The sequence below is a fragment of the Tachysurus fulvidraco genome, chromosome 7, assembly GCF_022655615.1.
Source record: "Tachysurus fulvidraco isolate hzauxx_2018 chromosome 7, HZAU_PFXX_2.0, whole genome shotgun sequence".
NCBI classification, from domain to species: Eukaryota; Metazoa; Chordata; class Actinopteri; order Siluriformes; family Bagridae; genus Tachysurus; species Tachysurus fulvidraco.
The window spans coordinates 10074891-10102115 of record NC_062524.1 but is presented as its reverse complement, the minus strand read 5'-3'; the positions used below and the strand labels follow the sequence as shown (position 1 = coordinate 10102115).

The 27225-nt window shown below is 38.1% G+C and overlaps 1 protein-coding gene across 5 annotated transcripts in view; it reads right to left on the bottom strand.

The window, feature by feature from the left end:
• ptprua (protein tyrosine phosphatase receptor type Ua) overlaps positions 1-27225 on the bottom strand; it is a 232253-nt gene that overhangs the window by 93558 nt on the left and 111470 nt on the right. For all 5 annotated transcript variants that reach the window (XM_047816652.1, XM_027143997.2, XM_047816651.1 and 2 more), the window contains exon 4: positions 19436-19517. In XM_047816652.1, coding sequence (XP_047672608.1) covers positions 19436-19517 — 82 coding nt within the window. The remainder of the gene's footprint in view (positions 1-19435; positions 19518-27225) is intronic.

Here is a 27225-nt window from a genome sequence, read left to right as displayed (position 1 = left end):
GGCAATTTAATGTGTTTTATTGGATTTTAATTTGTATTCTGTTATGTTGTACTTTAGTTCATTGTATTGTATTTTGTTGTGTTGTATTGTATTTTATTGTGTTGCATGCATCCAACCAGAGGTGGGAAGTAATGGAGTAGAAATACTACGTTACTGTACTTAAGTAAATTTTTCTGGTATCAGTACTTTACTCCACTATTTATTTTTCGGACAACTTTTTACTTTTACTCATTACATTTTTACACAAATATCTGTACTTTTTACTTCTTACATTTTCAAAATGGACTCGTTACTTTCAGTATTATTTCTTCTTATTGAGCTCTGTTTCCAGCCTATCATCCTATCATTGTGCGGCTTTTTCCCCATGTGACTGGTGTACTGTATTATTTACTGGCTATCAGACATAGACTAAGGATAGCGGAGCTAACAATGAGCAGCACGCCTACAAAAGGAATGGCTAATGTTAATTCAGAGGGAGTCACCGATGTTAAAATAACTAACAACAAGGACATTCCTGAACACACATGGCCATATATGAGGGAGATGTTTGAAATAATCGGCATCAAAAAGGATTCCTGCTGAATGCGTTGCGAATTGTGTCAACCAGGGGCAGTTCTACACCTTTTTAGGGTGGCTTCAGCCCCCTGTCTGTAATCTCAGCCACCCTAAAACTATAAGGATCATTTTTACTTTCATAAATAAACAATAAAAATTATGTTAAAATGCAGGACATGTCGTCGATGGGAAAGAAAATTATTTATCAGTTTGATCCAAGAGCGATTTTTTTTTTACTTTGCTTTTATTCCATACTTTTACACGCGTGTGTTGTAGTCTTTCAAAAGTGCATCTTCAGCTGTCTGCTTTATTTGAACGGAGAAGCACAGGTACGCGCAGCGTGCACACGCAGTCTGGGCTGGAGGCGTTTATCTATAACGTTAATCGGCGGAAAGACGCAAAGACGGCAACCAAAAGCAGTGAAATTTCACTAATCTTATTACCAGAGTTGTCATATAATATATAATATAGAACTCTTCTTGTTTTAAATTCTCACTGAGGGCGAAACACCCCTAAAGATGAAATCCTAGAATCGCCCCTGGTGTCAACCCAAAAAACACGAAGTGCTAAATTTAACCCCTTTAAGCATTGCCCCCCTTTTGCAGGTTTTTCGCCTACATGACCTACCCAACAAAAAGTGGTACAGCTCCCACATACTTTGACACACAGGGGTGAGCCTGGTCTCATTTGAAAGAAGAGATTCTCTAGTTTCAGAAAATTCAGGTTGATTCTAGGCCTTACTGGCACAAAGTTACAGGGGTTTGAATGCAGGTTTTCATTTCCGCCTGGGTTGTTTACCTGATAAACTGATTAATCTTATTTTTCTGGAACATGCTAGGGACATACCAACAACTGAGAGTCATAGCCACATGTCTTGGCTTTCACCAAAAAAATTTCAAGTCAAAAGACCCAAAAATGGCTTCAATAAAAATATTTTTCTACGGACATGGTCGTCTGGTGCAGCGTTTTTTGTGTAGTTGTTTACTATATAACTTTGAAATAAAAGGCTGCATGCTCAGTCTGACAAGCCATAAACAAGCCTAGACTCTCTCTCTATCACTCTGGTGTGAAAACAGGCCTGTAACTTGACACCCTGAGCTGTGAGAGGGACAAAAGGTCAGGGATTACGCAAGAATTCTTCTGCGCATCCAGTTCACGCAGACACAGGCAAAGAACATAAGGCATGCCGCATAGCGCTGGAATCGTCTGCTTATTGGCTAAACAGCTGTATAGGTCCCAGCCCATTTCATTGCTATTGGAAGGAGTAATTGTCAGTCAAAGTTGGGTTCCCAAAAAGGAGGTCATGCCATCATTGGCTTCTCAGCCGTCTATCTCTGCCATACAAGCACCGATTGGCTCAAATGAGGGCTTATTTGATTCGTTAGGACCTGGGCTATAAACATGACATAGACTTTGAATTTTTGGCAAAACTAGATGATGGCGCACTTCTGTTTCCAGTTTTCAGAACACTAACGGTATATTTGCGGCACGACCAGAGCGTTTTGGATTAAAAGGCTTACAGATTTCAATTCCTTGGACCTGTGTGGATTTTTGTGGAGTATTTGTGTTGGAATATATTACCCCAGTGAAGAAAGAGACGCGTCTAAAAGTAAGGGAAAAACCGGTCTAGCGCCACCTAGGTCAGTTTTGTCCAAAATTTTTTTCTAATTGTATGAAGGCTGTGAATCATATTGTGCTTTGTGTGTGGGCTTAAAAAATATTGAGAGTATAAACTTTACTAGGTAAATAGGTTTTTTTCGTGTTTTTGGAGGATTTGATGCTTTAAAGTTGAATTGAAGCTTGTTTCTGGGTCATCCCCTAGTGGTGACTTTGACTTCGTGACCCGTAAGAGTTAATTAACATTAATTTTGTCATTTGAAAAACATCACAATAATTTCGAGTTGTTTTCAAGGACAGAGCTGGAATCTCCCTACAGTTTGGGATATGGCCTTGGTGATACACTTGGTATACATTATATTTCCAAAAGTATTGGGTCACCTGACCTTTCCTGCTATATGTGGTTGTTTTCTGATCTCATCCCTACTGAACACCTTTGGGATGAATGTGAACGCTGACTCCACCCTATACCTCACCTACATCAGTGCCTGCCTTTCATAACACTCTTATGGCTGATGAACACAAAGATCCATCAGCACACTCCAAAATTATATATTCATATACATATACACACACACACACACACACACACACACACATATATATATATATATATATATATATATATATGTATAAAACATGATGTCCAGTTACCAGCATGACACTAAACACATAGTAGTATCAGCGACTTTTTACTTAAGTACATGTCAGAGCCCATACTTCTTTACTTTAACTTGAGTAAAAGAGTGTAGTCTCTACTTCTACTTTTACTGGAGTCTTTTAAAAAATGAGTATCTGTATTTCACTTGAGTAAAGGATATGTGTACTTTTGCCACCTCTGGACCAAACTATGGATCCAGCGGTAAGGATTTTACTCCTCCGTCAGGGGAAATTTCCCATTGAGGACTTTGTGGCAAAATTCTGTTAACTAAGCTCTAAGGTAGAATTTAATGACTCAGCTCTCAAGGATAAATTGCACTATGGGTTATCAAGTGAAATATCACAGCTAATGCCACCACATACTCCACACTGGGCATTAGAATTGTACATAAACTTTGCGTTGTAGTTTAGTGGGTCTACTTTTACTGTTGGTGTCACAGAGGAAGAAAGCAGTGCTGAGGTTAAGCCTGCTCACGTCATGCCTGCCACGGCAAAGCCTGCCAAGATGGCCGCAGCACCCCAAAACTCTGCCAAGATGGTTGCTGCGCCACAGCCTTCAGAAGTTATGGACATTGTTCCAGAGTCTTCAGCCTTTAAGGGTGTTATCCCAGAGTCTTCAGCCATATCAGTTTCTCAAGTTATGTGGGTTGCATATGAAGATGGGAGGGTTTCCCATAGGAGCAAGATCTCCCTTTAGTTGTCTTGAGCCAAGGTGTCTCTGAGGTGGACTTACTAACTACTACCCTTCACTTTGCTTCTATGGCCCTTTGGTGCATTTGGGCCACGTATTGTTCCTCAGCAGAATGTGATGCAAAGACCAGAGAGGTCTTCCCCGAGTCTCACACCTGCTATGACACGACCACAGAGGTTGTCCCAGAATCTCACGCCTGCCATGATGCAAACACGGATGTTGTCTTCGAGTCACGCCTGCCATACTATGACCATGGGGGACGTTAATAAACTTTTTTTTTTACTGCCTTGGTTGTCTTTTCATCCTAAAATCCATGGCCCAGATCCACCATTGCACCAGGACCTTCTGCTTCACTGCCCAGGCCCTTCAGTGCTGCATGGTCTGGGGCCACCGCCATTCCGGCACCTTCTGCTTCACTGCCCAGGTCTGCCTATGCTTAATGGCCCAGGTCCCCCATTGTACCATGACTCTCTGCTCCAATGATCCAGGCCCACTTTTGTACAAGGATCCAGCTCCAGTCCCACTTCATGGGCCTGTCCCTCCGTCCCACTCCCAAGACTGCTGCCACCGATCCACCACTCTCTTGGACTTTTGCTTGTTTTTGGGTGGAGTATTCTTTAGGGTGTCAGGAGCCACCCTTAGAGGGGGGGTATTTACATTTACATTTACAACATTTCGTAGATGGCATTATCCAGAGCAACGTACAAAAGTGCTTAAGTCTCTATCATTGAACAGTTATTTAGGCTCATTGTATCATATGTATGTAGCATTTTTTTTTTTTTCAAATACACACACAACAAACAGGGAAGAAAGTACTAGTTGAAGTGTTCTTCAACTGTCATTTGAAAATAGCCAGTGATTCATCTGTCTGTACACATTCCACCACCCTGGAGCCAGAACAGAAAAGAGTCTTGTAGTATATTTATCTCTTACCCGGAGAGATGGTGGGACCAGTCTAGCAGTGCTGGTAGCTTTGAGGGTGCCAGGTGCAGTGCAAGGAGTGATGAGGCCTTTGAGATAAGAGGGAGCTGGTCCATTTTTTGGCTTTGTAGGCAAGCAGCAGTGTTTTGAATCTGATGCGTGCAGTTATTGGAAGCCAAATGGAGGGATTGCAGCAGCGGGATGGTATGCAAGAACTTGACAGGCAGGTAGAAAACAAGTCGTGCAACTGCATTTTGGATCATTTGCAGAGGCAAATTGCGTTCAGAGGTAGACCTGCCAGCAGTGAAGTAGTCCAGTCTTGAGAATCAAGTACCTGAGTGGCCTGTGTGGACAAAAATGACCGAATCCTTCTAATGTTGTAGAGAAGGAACCAACATGAGCGTGTCACATTAGCAACATACGAGGAAAAGGGTAGTTGATTGCCCAAGGTTGCGAGCTGTGACTAAATGGGAGATCAGATTGTTAAGCAGGGATGTTGCAAGAATGCAGGGATATTGCAAGATCCTGGGTGGTTGTTTTTGTATTTTATCATACTGTATTGTGTTCTGTTGTATTTTATTGTGTCATGTTTGTTTGTTTTTTTATTATAGTGTTTTGTGTTGTGCTATATTTGAGTTTATTTTACTGTGTTCTATTTTACTTTATTCTATACAACACAGACTTGGGAGGAGCAGCCAATCCCATCCATCATTGACTTTGTCCAAGACATGCAGGTGCAGATCGACCGAGTGGGGCTGATTGTGAAGGCACACGTGGAGGAGGTCCAACTCGGCCAGAATAGGACCTATGACCAAGTTATCTTACTTGTCGCAAATGCTGCCTGCAAGTTCCTGGCCAAGTGCAGGGCCCATACACAGTCCTCGAGCAGAATCGTCACATCAACTACAGGCTCATGGACCAGTTTGCAGACGTCTTCTCCTCTAGACCGGGCCTCACAGATGGTGCATCAGAAGATCAAAACTTCTCCCAGGATGGTGGTTGGACAGTGGCCATACAGGGTCCCCAAATCCCTTGTCAGGCTATAGAGAAGGAAGTGGAACAGATGTTGAGCAACGGGATCATAGAGGAATCTGCCAGCCTAGGGTCTAGCCCCATTGTGGTGGTGCCTAACCTGAATGAAAGCATCCGCCTCTGTAATGAATTTCGGACACTCAACTAGAGGACTCCCCCGAGTGGACGATCTCATGGAGCACCTGGGGAAGGCCTGGTACACTTCCACACTTGGTCTCACCAAGGGCTTTTGGCAGGTGGTGATAGCCCTGGATGCTAACCGTAAGACAACATACAACACCACGATTGGCCAATACCGAGTAGTACCGGGTCCTTCCTTATGGCCTGCATGGGGCACTGGCCACCTTCCAATGCCTTATGGACATGGTCTTTTGCGGCAGCCTACCTGGACAATGTCGTGATCCACTTTTCCATGTAGTCCGACCACTTGTTCCATCTGGGGGCGGTTCTGGGAGCCATCCAGTGGGCCGGACTGTCAGCCAATCCCTGGGGCTTTCTGAGGCACAGTACCTGGTCTTCTGCATTGGTCAGGGCCTCCTAAAACCACTGGAGAACTCCTACATACCCCCAGCCTACTACAAAGACTCAGGTACGTGCCTTTCTGGGCTTGGCGGGAGGTCCCGAGAAACACGAGAAACCCCATCCAGAGAAACCACAACTTCAGCCTCCCTTTCACCCTGCAAATCGACGCATCCAAGACTGGCCTCTCTCAAGCCTGTAAAGGGGAGGAGAGTCCTGTACCTCTCCCAGAAGCTGACACCCGCCGAGAAGAACTGCACAGTAGTGAAGCAGGAAGCCCTGGTGATCAAATGAGCCATTGAGGAACTCCTGTACTACCTAGCATAGCAGCACTTCACCCTAGTTACAGACCATGCCCCCCTGCTATGCATGGCAAAACCAAAAAATAACACCACCAGAGTAACTCGATGCTTTCATTTTTTGAAGAACTTCTCGTTCCAGGTCCAGCACAGGGCCGTGAACCAACATGGGAACGTGGCCAGCCTCACTCGACACTACACCTTCAAGTAATGACTGCTGCTAGGTGGGGGCTTGGAGCTAAGGGGGGGTCCTGCACCACCACCTTTCCTCTGCTTCACAAAATTTAAACCGGTGAAAAAAGCCGGTGGTTCAGCACCATGAACTGCACCGCTGACAATGGGCTTCCGAGGCTTAAGCACCACAGTCAAGGTGGGCCAGTCGAGTTCCCACAAAAAAATGGGAGCCTTCTCCTTCTCTCACTGAGACAATCATCCACAGCCTCCCCAACCTGTCCCAACTACACTACAGGCTGAGTGTACTTTTTCCTGTGTGCTGCCTCCTTCATTTTCTCTCTTTCTTCCCCCCCCCCCACCCCCTCTTTGCTCACAATTGTGCATATTCACCTGAACCCTGGCTCAGTACTACTTTTTACTGTGTCTGCCTTTTAGCGTGCCCTAGAAATTGTATTATATTTTAGTCAATCCTACTGTGTCATGTTGTATTTTTCTTTATTATATTCTATGTTTTACTTTAGTTTATTGTATGGTCTTGGGTTGTTTTGTATTTTATTGTACTGTTTTGTTTTGTTTTGTTTTGTACTTTAGCTTATTGTATTGTCGTAACAAATCTTAATGATTTTACGATCTTAATAATTCTGCTGCTAAAATATTTGGTCAAATAATTTAGACTAATAGAAGATGAACTCTGAGACTAAACAATTTGTACGGTCTGCGCTAAGTATTTTAACTATTGCATGTCTGCTCATTCAGGATATTAAACATGGCACCATGACTGACAGCATTCATTTCTGGTTATAAATAAAAAAAAATGCTGATTATGTATTTATTATTTACCTATTAATATAATAAACAGCGTTTATAAATTAGTAAACATTGTTTAGCTATTCTGGGAAGAAAATATAAAGTAGAACAGTACCTGAGAGGAAAAACACCATGCACATGTAACGTCGTCTAAATGTACAATGCTTTAGTCAAAAGCACTTCTAGATAGACACTGTATTGATCCTGGAGAAAAGTCAAGATACAGTATGTCCATGCCCCATGTGAGGCTTGAACTCACAACCTTTTGTTTTGTTTTGTTTCTATATGGTTTTATACGTCTCATCACTAATATCTATTATCTATACTATTTGTACGTATCACTATATTCTTGTTTTTCTTTCAGAAGCATATATATATTTTTTTTTTTAGCATTTTGTCATTTTATTCCACTTATTAATGTTTTCTCTGCGCTGTGATGTTTTTCCTGTACTAAATTATTTAGATTTGTATTATTATCGCTGCTCATATTATGTCCCTACTTGATTCTTGTCTCTTTTATTGTCTTTTTTAGTCCTTGGGAAGCTTTTTGTGCTGCATTTTATGCACACAAATTTGCTATATAAAAACAAATAAAGCTCTTTATGGTGATCAGGGGAGAAATCTTTAATATCAACTTGTTTGCCTAAAAAAAACATTGATAGGCATACAAATAAAGCTGAAAAGCTCCTTAAGAAACAAATTTATAGGTGACACGAGACTCCCACAGTGAAATGTCTGTGGTATTATTATTAAAAGGGCTGTCTTGGCAGTTAGGTTTGCTCTCATCAGAAAATACCCAATCTTTTAAATCAAGAGTTCTCTAAATCATCAGCCCCCAAACTAATTTTCTTTTCATTTCTCAGAACTTTCCTTTAGCTTTGCCCCATAGTACATGTTAGGCAAAGCAATCATTGCTCTCTTTAGATTTATCATACTCTACTCTGTTCAGTCTCAATCACTGCTCTCATAGCATCTCCAACCTTTTCTTCCTCCTGCCTCAGTCAGGGCAGTAGATCCCTAGTGCTCAATGTCCGAGCTACTCCGGCTAATAGCCCAGCTTTTGAAGCTGGTTAAGTGATCATTAAATGTTTGAGATTTTCAAATTGTCTCACTGTTATTTTATTGTCTTAAAAACCACTTGACTATTGTGTAACATTTGTGGAGCCAATTCAGAAGGGTTTCCTTTTCATCAGCACTTTATAGCTGGCAAAGATGGTCTACTGGCTTGCCTATCTAGGGGAGGTGGTAGCTCAGTGGTTAAAGTGTTGGTCTACTGATCAGGAGTTTGAAGCAAGGCCCTTAACCCTCAATTGCTCAGCTGTATAAATGGGGTGTTTGCTAAATGCTGTAACCGTAGCTTGATATGTATTTTGGCAGATGGATAAAGTTGCGTTTTTTTTCTCTATCAAACTAGTTCTGCCACTCCTTACATTGAAGTAAGTCAGTGTAGTGCAAGATATGTATCAGAGGAGTATGACAGCAGTAAGATGTGCTGTAGGTCAAACAGAGGAGTTCAAGGAGGATATGGGGCTACATCAATGATCGGCTTTGAGTCCCTTCTTGTTTGCTATGGTTATGGAAAGGTTGACAGATAAAGACAGACAGGAATCGGTGTAGACAATGATGTTAGAAGATGACATTGTGATCTGTAGTTAGACTAGGGAGCAGATGGAGGTCTTGCTTTGGAGAGTCGATGAATGAAAATCCGTCATAGTAAGACGTGTTTGAACGAGAGGGATGGAGATAGAACAGTGAGGTACAGGGGGCTGAGGTAAAGAAGGTGCAGGAGTTGAAGTTTTTGGGGTCAAGCATGCCGTGTGACAGGGAGTGTGGAAAAGAGCTGAAGAGGCGAGTTCAGGTGGTGGAGAGAGTGGGTGGAGAAGAGTGTCAGCAAGAATCAAAGGATAGGTGTACAAGACAGTAGTGAGTCCAACTATGCTGTATGGGTTAGCGACTGTAGCAGTAAAGAAAAGACATGAGGCAGAGGTGGAGGTAGCAGAGATGAGAATGTTGAGGTTCTCTTTAGGAGTGACAAGGATGGACAGGATTAGGAATGAGCACATCAGAGGCCCGAGAGGCTAGATTGGGCATGTACAGAGAAGAGAGATGGTTATATTAGTAGAAGGATGTTGAAGATAGAGCTGTCAGGAAAGAGGTCAAAAGAAAGGCCAAAGATGAGATATATGAGTGTGTTGAAAGAGGATATGAAGGTAATTGGTGCGAGAGAAGAGGATGTCAAGGACAGATTTATGTGAAAACAGATGATTCGCTGTGGTGGCCGCTTTTTTCTTAACTGCTGTAAATAAGAAACAACATGAATAAAATCTGAAAGATTAGACAGGAAGTGGAATAGGAGCAATTCCGTCTCTACCTGGATAAATTGACTCTTTGACCAACAGACAGACTGAGGATTGGAAACTGAAACAATGAGCATGGAAACTCTACAGGATAACTGTCTTAGTCCTCTGATATACAGCCTGTATACCTACAGTTGTATTCACTGAGAGTGAGAGATACAGAGAGGCAGAAAGACAAATAGACAGATAAATAGAAACATAGATAAATGGATGGAAGGATGGAAATTAATAAAGATGCTTATGGTAAAATTTCAGTCCTAAGTACCCACAAATTATATGGATGATACTCATTAAATACATATTTTATTTCTAATCAACTGCCTCTAGTTATAAGAAACCTCAAATATTCACTGTATTCGCTGACGATACCATGGAGATTGGATTAATATGCAATTCATTAAGTCTACAGGACGGAGATCTGTCGGCATGGTGTGTAAACAGTAACCTCTCATGGAAGCCACCAAAACCAAAGACATCATTGTGGACTGGAGGAGAAATCATGAAGAGAGGAGAAAACCGTCAACAGATTCAAATTATTGGCTGTGTAGTAATCAGACTTGCTTGACTCCTTCAATACCTTCACTATCATCCAACAAAAACAGTCCCTTCTTTTGGAGAAAGCTTAAAGGGTTTGGAAGGAATTTCACCACTCTAGATGAAGTGTTCTGACCGGATGTATCATGGTGTGGTTTGGCAACCTAATTTCACAAGACCTCAGGCTTCTGCAACAGAAGGTTAAAATGGCTTCCAAAATCATCAATACTGAGCTTCCAGCATTTCTTTCTTTCTTCCCTCTGGCAAATGCTTCCGAAACATCAAGGCAAACATCACTTGCCTCAAAAACACCTTTTCCCAGAGGATTTTAAAATTCTCAACAGCCAAGAATAACTATTTCCATGCCATTTCTCTCCACTATTACACTACTTTAGCACATCTACAGTACATTTCATCTCTCATTCACAACACTGTAATTTCATATATTTTATACTTTCATATATTAAGATATTGAAATTTGTTTAGAATGGTTATTATGATTTTCACTAGTTTATAAATGAAAGCATTTCAATCAGAAGTCCAACACCTTAACCACTAGGCTACCACTTTTTTTAATAACATAGTATGCTCCCTGTTCTCCACTTAACTTGCCAATCCTACAGTATGTGTTTAATGTGCTAACCAATTTCACCGTTGTATTTCTTATCTTGCTCTTCGTCTTGACATTTTTAGATCGTTTTCTAGTCTCATTTCATCTTTGTTCCTATTTTTTTTTTATTTGATCAGTTTTCTAATAATTTGACTATTCCTTTGTGTTACAGTATGTTTGTTAATAAACCTTCTGCACTTCCATCCAACCTCCAAGCGTCTGCCTCATGAAAGTGGGATGTGTGATTTAGGACCAGGGAGAAAATGCAGCTTATATGATCAGTTGGCAGGTATTAAAATAATTAGTAATGGCCTTTCAGAGCATGTTTTATTTTGGAAACAAACTTCATCAGGGTTATGGTTGGACATTCGCTGCTGGTACTCTAGGGCATGTTCTGGCAGTGTATATAAGTGCTGTTGTTTGACTGGACTTGACTTGATTTTGCCCCACCCAGGCCTCTATCCCTTCCTGCCTCTTCACAACTGTTCCTTATGTGATTGAACTTGTTTCCCCTACCCATCCCTCCTGTTTTCTGTTCGGTGCCTCTGGTCAGTGTATCTAGTTATGTAGTTTTGAGGTTCAATTTTTTTTCTAGTCTAGTTATGTTTTTTCCCATTTTTTTCCCAGTGTTTCCTTAACTTGTTATTTCATTAATTAATTGCCTCCATTTGCTATCCCTTTGTTTGGGCCTGGCTTTCACCCTGAGAGGCATTCCCTCCCTCCACACTTGGAGTTCTTGTTCTGGATAGAAAGAAATGTTTAAATGTGTAGATACAGTACAGTGGATCAAATTGATAACACTGGTAATAATAAAATGGATGCATCATTAACAATGTAAGGCTTGTTTTGACCAAAGCCACAAAGGGAACATCTTACATGCAACAGAGCTTTACAAGCAGCCTGCAGGGAAAACCGGTAACTGCATATATTTAAATGGGATTAATGGAGTGGTTAACCCTGCAAGGCAGTTTCGACCATTGCTGTTGTTGTTTCCTCCCTCAAAATATACTATTCATGTTTTAATGTTAGCCCAGCAATAATACTCAGTATCCTCTGAATTATTTTATTCACAAATTCATTGTCAAGTCAGTTTTATTGTTTTAATGGTATCCACTCTGTGTATAGAATTTCAAAAATTTTTTCTTAGTAACCCCTTAGATTACCATGTAAAATGGGATCTTATCCCCTGAGTGCCGTGGTATCACTAAAACATAAAGCGCAGACAACAGGGGAACTAGGGGGAATATAATGACATAAAGTGGCATGAAGTGTGTACAAGGTCACACATTATTAATTTTAATGAATGAGAGGAATATTAAGAATCTTATTGGACATTAGTCATTTAAGCTAGTGACTCTCTGATATAGTTTGGATTCAAGACAAACTTACAGGATTTGCTTTTTTCCACAATCACTTAGAATTTACCTGTTTTCATGTAATAAGATTCAAAAAAGGCTCACTTTGTCTCCCAGTTTGTTATTGCTGACCAAAAAGTCTATTTTTCTTAAGGGTTTAATTTCTTTAATGGCTTTATTTGTATTCTTAGTGGCCATTTTCAGCTCTGATTACATAAACATGCACATATTTCTCTGAAAAGCTATTATGAATGTAAGCAAATGGGTATGCTCATTAGCCTCTAGAAGCTAAACAATTATTATTTTTTTATGTATCACTAATTTAGACATATTTCTCTAATGTGCAGAGAAGAATTTAATACAATTTCAACCTGTAAGCTGTAAAATGTTGGATATTGTCTGTTTGTGTGGGATGCAGGAAAAATAATACATTTTTGGGTTTGTTCCATGCTTGGAAAAAATGAATTTTGTCATACAAAAGAATATCCGTATCCATTCTTTGAAAAAAAAAAAAAAAAAAGTAAATAAATAAATAAACATACAAAATGGTGACGATTATTGATAGATTTTTACCTTCTTGTGAAATAATTTTTCATTAAGTGGCAAACAGTAGTGAAATTCTTCTTTTTATTTATTGACTATTAGCTGTTGTTTTTTTAGATAGTAGTACCACATTTTTCATGGCAGACCAGTTAATATTTCTTCTCATAACTTTCTTCTTATGGGCTTAGAAGACAAAACTCTTCCTCCAGTAAATGAAAAGTGAGCAGTTTTCACACAAACATAAAGGGTGGTACATGTGATGTAATTTCTTATTTCTCTAAAATCATGCTACCATCTGGGAGTTTTTAGTTTCTGAAGTGGCTGTGAGAAGTACAATTCTCGTAATGTGCTCAGATCAATGCCCCACAGTCTCTCTCACTCTTCCAGTTGGATTTTAAGCAGAACTTTTGGTTTCTAGACAATCACACTAGTAATGTGTATCAGGTGCTGCACTGTTGCTGTATATCACCTTTAAAAAACATTTTGTTTAAAGACAGTAAAGGAAAACTATCTGTTTCAGATCGACCTGAAATCTTCACTTCAGTGCAGTGTATTTATACCTAAACACAGAGACAATACTGGTTAAAGTAGTAAATGACCAATTCCTGGCCTCTGATCAAGCAAATGTGTCTTTGCACTGGATAACCTGCTACCCTTGAGTGCAATTATGCACGAACATGGTATTAGTGTCCTTCATTAATATGTTTCCAATTACCAGTATTTTTCAAAATATTTCACATTAATAATGACCTATAAAACAAATAATGGTTTCACTTTAGTGAGTACTTTGGGTCCATTTAGGTCTTTGTTTTGCTGCTTTACAGTTCCAGGTCTGAAAGGTGCCCTGACTAGAATAAATTGGTTAATAAAAAATAATCATGATCATCATTAATGTCATAATCATTCAAATTTGCAGGCTTTTTATTAGTAGCTAGAATAATAAAGAGTACTGTACACCAAGGGCCAAGCATTTACAAATGCTTACAAAAACAGACTTCTAACTATACAATAAGATAATTATTTTACTCAAACAAGACCCTGTATTTATATTATATTTATATTATATTTAAATCTTATATTTAAATTTACAGTACTGTGCAAAAGTTGTGGGCAGGTGTGAAAAAATGCTGTGAACAAAGAATTCTTTCAAAAATGGAAGTGTTAAACATTTATTTTCATAAATGAACAAAATGCAGTGAATGAACAAAAGAGAAATCGAAATCAAATCAGTATTTGGTGTGACCACCCTTTGCCTTCAAAACAGCAGCAATTCTTCTAGGCTGGTAGGTTGTTCCAAAAATCTTGGAGAACTGACCACAGATCTTCTGTGGATGTAGACTCGCTCACATCCTTCTATCTCTTCATCTAATCCCAGACAGACTCGATGATGTTGAGATCAGGGCTCTGTGGGGGCCATGCCATCACTTCATGCTGGTTTGAATGTGACAATAAAGGTGACTTGACTTGAAGGAAAAAGGTAGCAACACCAAATATAGATTTGATTTAGATTTTTCTTTTGTTTGCTCAATTTGCATTTTGTAAATTGACAGAACACCCATTATTTATATTTCTGAAAGCATTCTTTGTTTACAGCATTTTTTCACACCTGCCTAAAACTTTTGCACAGCACTGTATAAATCTTAAAAAAGATCTTTTAAATCTTTTGAAAATGTTCAGGCATTTTGGCATTTTTTAAAAGCTTTTTTCTTAGATAAGTGATGCAGTTTGGGGGGTGGGGGGTTCGTAGGCATTGAGATTTGAGGTAAACTGTGATGTTCTGATATATGTTCTATAACAGATAATAATCTGCCTCTGTTTAAAACTATACAATCACTATAAAATGCTTTGGTTTTCTGAGAGATTTATAAGGGTTTTAAAGCTATAAAGCAAGCTTTTTAACTCTTGACTGTTTCAAAGAGGCATTTTAAGACTCAGTGGTCTTCATGGCCTCATAACTACTCTGTTTCTATTTGCTAACCTCAGATTGAATGATCCTCCTCAAAAGAATTACAGTAAATTAACAACAGATCAGCAAGCCAAGTGAATGTAACAACACTGTACCTTAATTAACCTCCAACCAGAAGTCACAGTCACTCATAGGCAGGATAAATAAATATTCCTGGAGTGGTGTGTATTCCTTTATCCTGCTTAACCAGATGTTTGCCATGAAAACCATTTTCTAATACCTTCATGTCTGAAAGTGACAAATGTCTCTTAGGCAACAATTCCAATTTTCAGTTCATTAATAAATGACACTAAATGTTTTTAACTGTTTCTAGTTAATCTGTGAGCCAAGACCTATTATCATTTATAGCAGCTATAAACAGTCATATTCTCACTAAACTCTCTTTTTCCCTCTTATTTTTAAATTTAATAACATGAAACACAGCTTGTCAGCTTAAGAAACTAGAAAGAGTCTCTCGTGAAAACTCTTATGGTGGAAACCTGTTGAAAAAGCCTTGACACTAATGACTCCTCACAGAAATCGTCAACATACTGTATCTTATAGGTTCTTCTGTGATAGGATTGGTCTTAATTATTTGGAGAACATCTTACACTATAGAGATTATATACAATAGTTTTAGAATAAACAAAAATATAAATGCGTTTTCATTTACAGCCAACACAGTTAAATTCTAATGAACCTTTTGTAAACATTTAAGAATACACTTTAAGAATGGAAGATTGACTGTGTGTGGTGGTGGTGGTGGTAGTGGTGGTGCTGGTGGGGGGGTTGTCTTGGATCACACACAGCCTATATTGATCAAGCAAGCAGGGAACAAGGTGCCTTGAGAATGCTGGAGGTGGGAGGGGCTTTCTCCTTAATTCTCAAAGACCTCCTTTCAAAGCTGGCAGATGAAAGAACCATAACCCCAGGAGAAATAACCTCAGTGAAACGTGAAAAAAAAGTTATTCAATGATTAACATATTTTTTCATATAAATGGATTTTGTCATGTTTAGCGCCGACTTGTCACTCTGTAGTTATAAATAATTTTGAACATTCATGTAGCAACGATGCCTTTAGCCAAGCTTACAAGAATATAAAGTTAATTATTTAACAATTAGCTATGTTTAACTTTGATTAATGGTTCTCTTTGATCAATATACAGTAGTATTTTTTTATGCTTTTTAGTGAAAATATCTGGGGAAGTTAATTGTGGAAACAATGTGTATGAGTGAAAAAAGACAGACTGGATTCCATATTTGTGTTTACATCCTCCTATTTGCTACGTACATACATATTCCATATTTACCGCTCAAAAAAATAATATGGAAGAATTGATGCTAAATAGCCACTATCACTGGACTCTGCCATGGGAGTAAAATAAAAATAAGAAAATATGAAAATGATCTGCCAGGTTAACCAATAATGCTGGCTGATTCAGGAGCTGATTTCCAAAATGCAGAAACGTACTGGCCTTTAAATGGACAATGTTTCTAATCTGATCACTAAGATCATCTTATAAATTGATAAATGTTTGGTTTGGAAAAACATAAGGAAGCTAATTGGCTTGTTAGTACTATATCTTCTCCTGATACCTGTGATCATGACCAAAATAAATTTGGAGGCATATAATCCCCAAATTGACAGATTCTGGAGAATCTCCTGACTCCTGACTTTCCACAAATTGAGGGTAATAACATGTATCTTTCTACTGTATTTAGTGGTTTTATGGTGTCTTCACTGCAGTGGAAAGCTAATATTTTTGCTATTTTCAAAAAAAAGAGCATTAAATATTACTGACTTCATGAATTGATCTTTCAACTTCAAGAAGTTTCTAAGATATACGCAGTACATTCTGAGACATAAAACTTGCCAAAGAGCACATGGTCATGATGTGATCATAATGAGATTTAACATGTCCTTCAATTGTTTCTAAATTATTAATTGAGATTTGGATAAACAGTCAGCCAGAAACTCAGAAAATCAAACAGTATTATTATTTTATTAGATATTGATATATTAGAAGTAACCTTAAAATGTAATCCTTGTTACAGTATGGATTATAGTACCAATAGGTTTGTTAACTAGGTGTTGAAACTTTAATGCTGTGTATCACGAATTGGCTCGTTACCCTGACAGAATGTTATAATATTAATTTCATGACTGTAGACTCTGATATTCGGTATAGTGATATAAGCCCTAAAGCATACGTTACACATAAACCATACCAAGAGAAATTATCCAAGGGTTAGGATGGACTACACTTTATTTGTCCTTGCCTGGGATGGTCATAAATTCTATTTGAAGCCCATACGTGGTTATCTACAAAGAACCAGTGACCAGGATGCCCATCACACTCCCAACAGAAAGACATTTCTTTCAAACCCCTTAAATGCATGCTCCACAATCGTGTAATCCATCAGTGGGGCTTAAATGTATGCATGTATGTATGTATGTACTGTATGTATGTATGTATGTATGTATGTATGTATGTATCTATTTATCTATCTATCTATCTATCTATCTATCTATCTATCTATCTATCTATCTATCTATCTATCTATCTATCTATCTATCTCAACTAGATAATATTTTGGTGACATATGCATTGCAAAAATCATGCTTAGGACATTGGAGCAATTTCCATGAATGCATAACACAACAGGCTCACAATCTTTTATGGATGTGCACAATGCCGTCCCAGAGTGCAGTCAACAGTGGAGTGAATTGGAATTTGAATCCAGCACTCACTGAATGAGATGAGGCAGAAACCATCAGCCACCTCAATATAAAGTCCAGAAACTCACAAATATTTGTGAGCTGGTCATTACATTTCCATCCACCTGGTTCTATGATCATGGACTTTTTTAGAGTCAGGATTTCAACTCATAATTCTGGCTGATCCCAGCTTCATTTCTGCAAAGTCTTCACCCTTCCATGACACAGACATAGCAGAACTTCAGACCTTCAGAGAAGATAGTAATTGTGCAACGTGAGTCAAAAAGTGCTTGCCCGTGGTCTCTGGATGCGATGACTCAACCAAGGCTATGGCCGGACCTTTAGCAGGATTCCTGCTGAAAATTGTCCACACTGAATCAAAGGACTTTATTTTCCACAGCAAGATGTTTGCTGAACTGTGACACTGACATCCCACTCTTTCTCTGTGATCCTCCACTAATGCAGTTTCTACACTACTGTGAAGTGGCTCAATAAACCACCAAAGAGAGACCATCAGAGCGTATGTTTAAAGCTTCTCTATGTGCTTTCTTAATTGTTGCCATTGTAGTATAGCTGAAATTAGTAGATCCACCCTTTTGCTCATTTCACATAATAACATCTAAACAGCTGCTAACACTTACTGGGTATGTCTGCGATTATGCTCCACTCAATGACTAATTCTTTATCAAATACTCACAATACATCTGTATACATTTTTAGTTGATGTATATTGTATTATTATTATTATTATTATTATTATTATTATTATTATTATTATTATTATTATTATTATTATTATCATCATGCATACCTTTCTTCTTATCATAATACTGCACTTGTGTATGTTTTTCTCTATCCACACGTTTACTTAATTTGATGTAAATCAAATCCTAGCAACTAAAGTGTTACTGTCTTGATTATGCGACTCTCAAGTCATGTTTCATCTGGGATACTTGGTATATAAAATGGGGGTGAAATGAAGGAAGAAAAAACAAGGGGGAGATTTAAAAATAAGAAGCACTCAATTTTTACTTTGCAAATTGTTTGTGCATTCACTGGCAACTACAGTAAGCAGAGGATCATCAAATCTTGAAAAAAGCTGTTCTATCAGATTCCTGGTTTTGACTGACATGAGGGATCTTCTGCAGTTGTAGCCCATCCTCTTTAAGATTCCTCAGACCTGTTGTGTATTTTGAGATGCTTTTCTGCTCAACACAGTCATGAACAGAGATTATTTGAGTTATCATAGCTTTCCTGTCAGCACAAACCAGTCTGGTGTTTCTACCTATAGAGCTGCTTCTCACAGGATGCTCTCTGCACCATTCTTTTCAAACACCATGCCATAGTGAAATCATTCAGTCAGATTACATATTATTATTCCCTATTCTGATAAGTCTATTTCATGTAGCAGCAGGCACACAGTCATGTGCTTCTTGTGAATGGAGTGTGAAGACTTATGTGTGATTAACAATGCTCTTTTATACTGTATTCTGTATTTCACAGTGAAGGTTTTTCTGAGCAGTGAGAGCCAGTGGTTCTCGAATGGAGTGAAGGTGTGTGAATGTGTGTTGATTGGTTTTATATACCCGCTTTTTACTGGTTTTGGTATAAAAGCTATTTTGTAGCTGTATATAGGAATGATGATTGAAAAAATGTGTTTGTTTATTTTCAAATGGTATGAATATATACAACATTTTGCAGTCAAAAAAAGATAGAAAATGTTACAAAATGTAAATGGGGATCAGTAGGGAACTAGTGGACAATGGGATTGTCGGTGAGATTAGGAGGAAAGCCTTCTCTCTATAGAAGGACACTCTACAGAGGCAGGCAGGAGGAAAGAGAGATGTATTTAAACCCTAACAGCAAAGAGGTTAAGAATAGGGCAGAATGAAATATTGAAGAAGCAAGTGTGAAGAAAACAAATGGGTAAGAGTAAAGGGGCAAATATGTCCACGTCAAAGCAATTCAGATTAGAGATAACATGAAAATATAAGCTTTTTGTCCCCAAGAAAGTAAAACTGGTCTTTGGTTCACAGAACCAGCTGAGACAGAAAGAGGAAGGAAGGATGATAAAAGGGTAAAAGGTACAGTACTTACAACAGGGGTAGTTTAGCAGGACTATGTCATCCAGGCCAATGTAACCCTTCTCCTCATCAGAGACAGTAGCTTCAAAAATAATCTGCAAGCAATAAAGAATGCTGTAAATGTAAAAAGGTATAATGAGGACTAGGCATGCATATTTATATGTCCGTGCGTCATGTGCCTTAAATAATTTACCATATTACATTAACTAGCCAAAATAAATGTTTTTCACATAGACCCATTTCTACTCTCTGAGATGCTTCAAGTGCTTGTTTATAAAATCCGTCAAACACTAAAATCCTGTGTAATTCAGCAGAGGTAATAACAGTCATGTATAATGAGTCCTGACACATTTTATATCAGACGGTGATATAGATAATTCTTTTTTTTATTCTGATTGAAAATGTCCAATAAGTCGATTTCCATTCCGTGGGCAGACAGGAGCACCAGTCGTCTGGGGAACAAGGGTTAAACATCTATAATACAAATTTGGAGAATAGCTTTGATCCTTCTTTAATGTTTCAAATGATTTTGCAAGTAATTGAAATAATTACTTGCAAAAATAATATAAAGACAGGTCACAAATTAAAGTAAACATCAATATTTTCTCTCTGAGGCACCTTCCATATGCCACCATAGAGCTTTGACATTCTCTGTCAGATGAAGAACAGTTGCTCTTCAGGTTTTCTTTACATAATGCATGAATGCACTGATGTCACAGTCATTTACGTAATGTGCACTCACTTTCCTCTCATTTTCCAACCTCGTTTATCTGATCTGACTGCAGATAAATCACGTTTCCTATGACATTGGTGTCAACAAGCTTGACAAGAAAAAACAGCTAAAAAAAAAAGGCAGAATTTTACCACAAAGTCTATGGATGACCGTTTCCATGGTAACAGCATTAATGGTAAAACATGTAGTGGTTTAACTGCTATTTAAGTGTGTCTTGCTAAAATGCGTGGAGGTTTAAACAATCTGTCAGGCATTGAATTGTTCTAAAATTACCATAACTACCATTCCAACTGCAGTGAAAGAGTTTTATCGTTGATTTAAATCCCTCTTTTTTTTTCCTTTTTTTTTTTAATTCTTAGAATCTAAGCCTTTTTTCACCATAACACTTGCGCTCTAATTCGTTTCGCTCTTTACAATCTAAAACTGTATTTTAAATCACAGCTTATCACCTACAACTCTTGTTTCACCTGTGAACACACATCTACAGTATATAAACATTCAGTGGGCAAATAATTAGGGAACTAGTTAGTATTTCAGAAAAAGGTTTTTAGATTTCGTACAGCCTCTTGAGTTTACTAGGCATGGTGCAAAAAATATCCAGTAGGAGTCAGTTCTGTTTGGATATGGCTTTTATCCAGTCCAGGTTTGTTAAGACTACTCAAGATTCAGATTCATGTTCTTGACAGACAGGACTGGAAGTTGCTCTGGTCTAATTCTAATACTAGGGCTCGATCACCTCAAGGTTTGGTGTGTTGTTCTTCTGGGTTACTCTACGGTTGATGCTATGTGATCATAGACAAGGCATTGATACAGGAGTTCCTATTAATGTGGCCAGTATATACATTTATACCTATGCTTAACCACCAATTTAAACCACTTCCATACACTCCACTATTGTGTTTTCCCACAGCCAGCTACAGCAAGGTAGGAGGAATGCATTAATATGTGGGATGTGGTAAACTGTTGGTTAAGGTGTCGGATTACTGTTTAGAAGTTTGTGAGTTTCATCCCAAATCCATCAAGCTGCCACTGCTGGGCCCCTGTGCAAGTCCATTAACCCTTAATTGCTCAGTTCTATAAAAATGTAAGTCTGCCAAATGCTGTAAATGTAATGAATGCAGGCACAAGTAACACTCTCAGTGTACTTATCTTGGTTATGAATATTCAGTGTATCACTTTTATTATACTTTCCTAACCAGCTGTTGCAAGTTACACAGAGAAAGCCAGACATGAAGAACAGGGAGACAGTAAACAGAGGGTTGTTTGTCAACTAATATAAGGTACTGTGATGTAGATGTCATTTACAACCAAACACAGAACATTCTGTGGTATTTGATGAGACATCCCACTTTAACCGTGGCCTCATATGGTCAAGTCACACAAGCTGCTCCTGTTCTATTGATTTTCTGCTTCTGAAGCTACAGCAACAGCAAACAACCTCATCCTTCACCAGAGTTAAACCAATCTTTATTAAATCTTTATTACCGATACTAATAAACTGAATCTTGATATTATAATAATACTGGGCTAGTCAACTAGCTAGGATTGTTAATGTTTATGGTTACATAGCATGGGACAATCACACAAGGTGCTTAAGCTAGCACTTGAAAATTCAATTCAGTACATTTTTTTTGTATTCAAATTTTAACAATGGACATCGTCTAATAGAATATAAGAAATATAGTACCTAAAGATCAAGATTAATATTAGACTTAAATTTAAATGTGTTTGTATTTTTCCCCAATGAGCAACCCTGAGGTGACTAATAAAAGCGCTATAAAGTGTAAATAAAAACCTTATAGACCACACTATATGACCTTTAGATATTTGGTTCACACAGCACCAAAAAAAAACAACAAAGCTTGAGGTATTTGATTGCAAAAGTGCGCTGTGCTGTCTGAGAAAAGGGCTTATGTGTTCTTTAAAAAAAAAAGACATAGCAATGAGTAATGTTAGCAGATCTGCACTTTAATGCTAGCATGGTGCTTCAGTGTTCACAATACATCACAGGTTAAGCGTCCATGTGGGATCAATACAGCCCAGGGCCCAGAAAGATGGGAATGAGCCAGGGAGCCATTCTCAACTAATTTATTTGTACTTCTCATTCTTATGAGCGTCTGGTAGAGACGTCCGGCTGATTAACTCTACCATTCGTCAGCTGCGGACTGAGAACTGCATCGACTGAGTCGTTTCCTCTGACCTGGATTTATTCAAACAGCACCCGTTTACTTCACAATAAGAAAGTATAAAAAAGAGAAAGAATGAGAGTCAAGCAGACAGAACATGTTAGTTAAGTCATGTTTCACCGATTACGTATATTTCAGTCACCCATAAGCATAGCGGATAATGAATAATTATGGACCATTGTGGGGTAAAAGATCTGATATGCAAGAAAATGCAGAAAACCTTGGGAACACTTACAGGATAAAAATACATGAATGATCATGTACTTAAACATTAAATATAAACTAACATGAATTAACCCAACCTTAATGTATTAATTAGCATGTAAACTAAACAAAATATGAAAGAATGTGAACGTCCATAGACGTTTTGAGGTTAAAGATAATGAGCCTGAAGATCCGATAGACGTAGGTGCAGTAAAGCAGTCCAAATCACTGGAGGATAATCTTACTGTATAGAAGACTGATTTTAAATGTTAACAGATAATAGCATCTGCTAAATGAATAAATGTCACTGTATTTATTTCAGCCTTGGTGAAAAGCAGCCCAGCCCTTAGTCCTAACCAGAACATGCACTAGTTCAGCAGTGAGATCTGAAGAGTAATGGATGGAAAAGGAAGCACAACAAACTGTAATGAAATTACTGGTGTTTCTAATTAGTGTGTCCTTCTACATTCGATAAAATAGATCAATGTAAAGTATAAAAAAAATCCATAAATGCCATCCAGCCAATGATGTTTGCGTACACAGCTGTACTGCGTTCGGGAAATTATATAAAAAAAATTCTGTTAATGTATTTTTTATTCATTTTAATTAGTTCTTATAGAGCAAGTTTGATTTAGATTACTAGGTAATAAGTACTACATTTAAAGAACAAACATGTACTAACATGTGCTTAAGTTGGATTCACATCCCGATGCATGTAGAGATGTACCAGCTCCAGTTGTTCAATTTAAAGAACATTTCAGACATTCAAACAGAAGACGCCAACTCCATGTGGTCTTTGAGGACTACAACCTCCTAATCAATACACACTTATCAGACTGTATATGACTGTAGAAGACATTATTCATAATAACACTCTCCGGTGTTTATAACAGTTTATAATCACACCCTCCAGTGTCACCCAAATGAGGATGAGGTTGCCTTTTGAGTCTGGTTACTCTCAAGGTTTCTTCCTCTTCCATCTAAGGGTGTTTTTCCTCATCACAGTTACCTCAGACTTGTTCATTTGGGATAAATACAAGCAAATTTAAATCTAAGTTTAATATTAATCTTCAATTTTTTGTACTATATTTATGTTCTGTAAAGCTGCTTTGAGACAATCTCCATTCTTAAAAGTGCTATACAAATAAAGTGGAATTGAATGAATTCGTACTTTGGAATTGAATGAATTCGTAGGTATAAGTGCATGATTATTTGTGGACAAGTGTTCATGAATCATTCCATCCATTTCCTTTTGTCTCTCACTGTAGTACTAGTACATGCTCTGAAACTTTGACGTTTTGTTTTTTTTTCCATTTAGCGGACACTATTATCTATTAGTGTTCAGAAGCAGATTTCTATCAGATTATTTCAGGTGTTTTAGTCTTAGATGTGTTTACCTTGCCTGCTTTGTTTGTGTGTATGGCTTTAAATCATTACGAACAGTCCCTCATTTCACTCATGTTTTCCTCAAAATGTATGCGCACCTTTATGTTCTTTTTATAGAGCACGTTTGATTAGTTTACCACTGACATGTTAATTAATACTTTAATGAACAAACATGTATGAACATGTGCTTAAGGTGTACTATGTACATTATTTATCCACGCAGGAAGTCATGAGGTGTTAAGGTTAATGCTTTATTAGGCTGTGATTAGTACATGTTTTTCTGAAACTCATCATTAGTTCATATTAAAGTAGGAATTAATTCAGGTATTAGTGCAGGGTTATTCATATACTGTTATTTTAAAATGTTATTATAAACTTGCTAATCTTGAGCAGTACAGGATGAAAAACCATGATCTTTATGAAGACAAGGACAAAAAAAAAAAGAAGAAAGTAAGAAATAGAAGTGCGTGTCAAAGAATCAGATCAAGAAATATAGAAAATAGCAAAAGGCAGAAATCTCTGCCCAGCGAGTGAGAGACGGATTGCGGGTCTTTTTTAAGTTGCTGCACTGATATTGGCAGTCACTGCATGTTTGACAGCATCTTTAATATTTCATCAGCAGCTACGCCTCATCTCCAACCCCTACAGTATCAACAGGGCATAATAGATTAAGTACACAGAGATTTCTCAGACAGTATGCTGCCTGCACCTCGAGACGGTGCCTCACTATAATTTAATATGTTTGACTCGAGATTTTGTCTATTTTTTTTTTTTTTTTTTTTTTCTGCAGGCTGAAGCATGGAGATTGAAATGGCTGTAGGACCCGATGCTCTACAGAGGTGCTAACGTTGTCAGGTCACTGAGATTTCTGTCAGGAGTTATTCGGACAGTTCCTTGCTAGACCACCAAATTCAGAATCTTTCGATCAATACAGAATCTTTTGATGACCATTCGAAGAGATCTGCTTTTTGGGCATATGACCTGCTCAATTTGAAAATCTGTTTTGAAAACTTTCACATGATTAGTAATGTTTATGTGGTAATATTTACAGTATAGAGATGGGGGGGCATGGTGGCTTAGTGGTTAGCACGTTTGCCTCACACCTCCAGGGTTGGGGGTTCAATTCCCACCTCCGCCTTGTGTGTGTGGAGTTTGCATATTCTCCCTGTGCCTCCGGGGTTTCCTCCGGGTACTCTGGTTTCTTCCCCCGGTCCAAAGACATGCATGGTCGGTTGATTGGCATCTCTGGAAAATTGTTCGTAGTGTGTTATTGTGTGAGTGTGTGAGTGAATGAGAATGTGTGTGTGCCCTGCGATGGGTTGGCACTCCATCCAGGGTGTATCCTGCCTTGATGCCCGATGACGCCTGAGATAGGCACAGGCTCCCCGTGACCTGAGAATAGTTCGGATAAGCGGTAAATGAATGAATGAATGAATGAAGAGATATTGTCAGGAGTTATTTGGACAGTTCCTTGCTAGACAACCAGGGGGGTGGAAAGTGGTTTATTCATCGCTCAACTTTATACCGATGTGAGAGTTACCAAGCCCTTTTCTGATTTTGTCCTGCTTTCTTACCTGTCCCTTGTTTTCCCTTAATGCACTGCTTTATATAAGTCTGCCACATAGTCCCTGTCATTAACAGTCATTGAAATGGTCCGAAATGCTGGACGCCGTGTAAAGGTTTTTATGTATTGTTTTCTTTCTTTTTTTTTGTTGATATTTTGTTGTTAAGTTTCCAGGCCATAGTCATATTTTGTTTCATTATGTTTTATTTAAGTTATGTTAGTCTTCATTTATGTTAATAAAACTAGAGCATGCACTGAATCCCTGTATCTGCATCTGATCTGCTAAATGAGTTCGACGATGCTGTGGGATCCTGGTTTGATTCCCACTTCCGGCGGCATCCTTTTCTTGTTACAGATACGTTCTCATAGTCATATTAGTATCACTGGCCGGGCTGTTATACAATGTGCCCTCAGTCCCAAATGTTTGGCTTATTATTGTACTTTTTAGGTTTGAACCTGGCAACAAGGCTAAAGAATCTTCATGTGCAAATACTTGCTTTAAATAAAGTGATTAATCAATGTAATCCTGTGTTTAAACAAATGTGTGTATTCACAAAAGTGCAAATATATCACCAAATAAATATCAGGCTAAATTCAACCACCTCATTTAACGAAGTGAAACAGCACATCATACCTACATCTGAACATTTTCTCAGTAGTCTAGTAATAGCTCGGATTATTATAATAGTTTGAATCAATTCTGTGTTTGATGCAAGTCAGAAAAAAAAGATTAAGAAATGTCTGCTGTTAATATGAATCAATGGCTGACTCGGAATGGTGATGGTGATGGTGCCCTGAAAGAACCGGGCTGAGGAGATAATTCTAACTTTATAGACATATCAATATAGAGTGTGATAGCACATTGTAGTAACAGAAGACGACATAAAGTGAAAGTTCTTCCATAAGACCATAAAAACACATCTTGACAAAGTATCTTGAGATCCGTGGAGGTTGAACTGTGGCCAGAATTAATCTAGGCAAGCTGAAGGTATTAATCTGATGACTAAATGCTGTATCTCTGAAATTATTTCAGATTTTAAATATGGAAATGTGTGCATGAGTCAATGTAGATAAAATATAGTACAGCACACACACACACAGATGTAAAATATTGCTCATTACTGAATATAAAATTATGTAACTTTTGACCCACATCACTTTTCTTAGACGACTTTAAAAAAAAGAAAAACAATAGCTGTGTCTATGGCTGTTACGTCGCCAATGTCTGAATCGGGTGCTTTAAAATTGACAGTGTAATATAGTGTAATATAGTCCGCTAGTTGGTTAATTAAAAGTGAAATTAAACATGGCCATAAAGATTCATGTGCAGTTGACTGCTAAATATAAGTATGTGAAATATAATATTATAAAACATATAATAAATAAGAATTCTCTCTCTTGCAGACTGGGAACTGTTTCTCCTCCCTAAAGGCCAGTACAGAGAAAATCAGTAGAAACTTCTTCCTTCAGGTCATACAGGAACCCAGCAAGAACAACACACAAGACTAGAGCTTGTACGTTTCTGCGCAGCACATATTGTGTATGTTGCACTAGAATTACACAATTAACTGCACACGTCTGTACCTTATTCGTCATCTAGTCCTGCAACCAATTCTATATATCATTCATATCTAATTTTACATTTGCTACTGTAGAGATAATTCTAGTTTTTTTTTATTGAAACCTTATTTTTATTCTATTTTTAAGCCTAAATTTGACATGGACTGTGT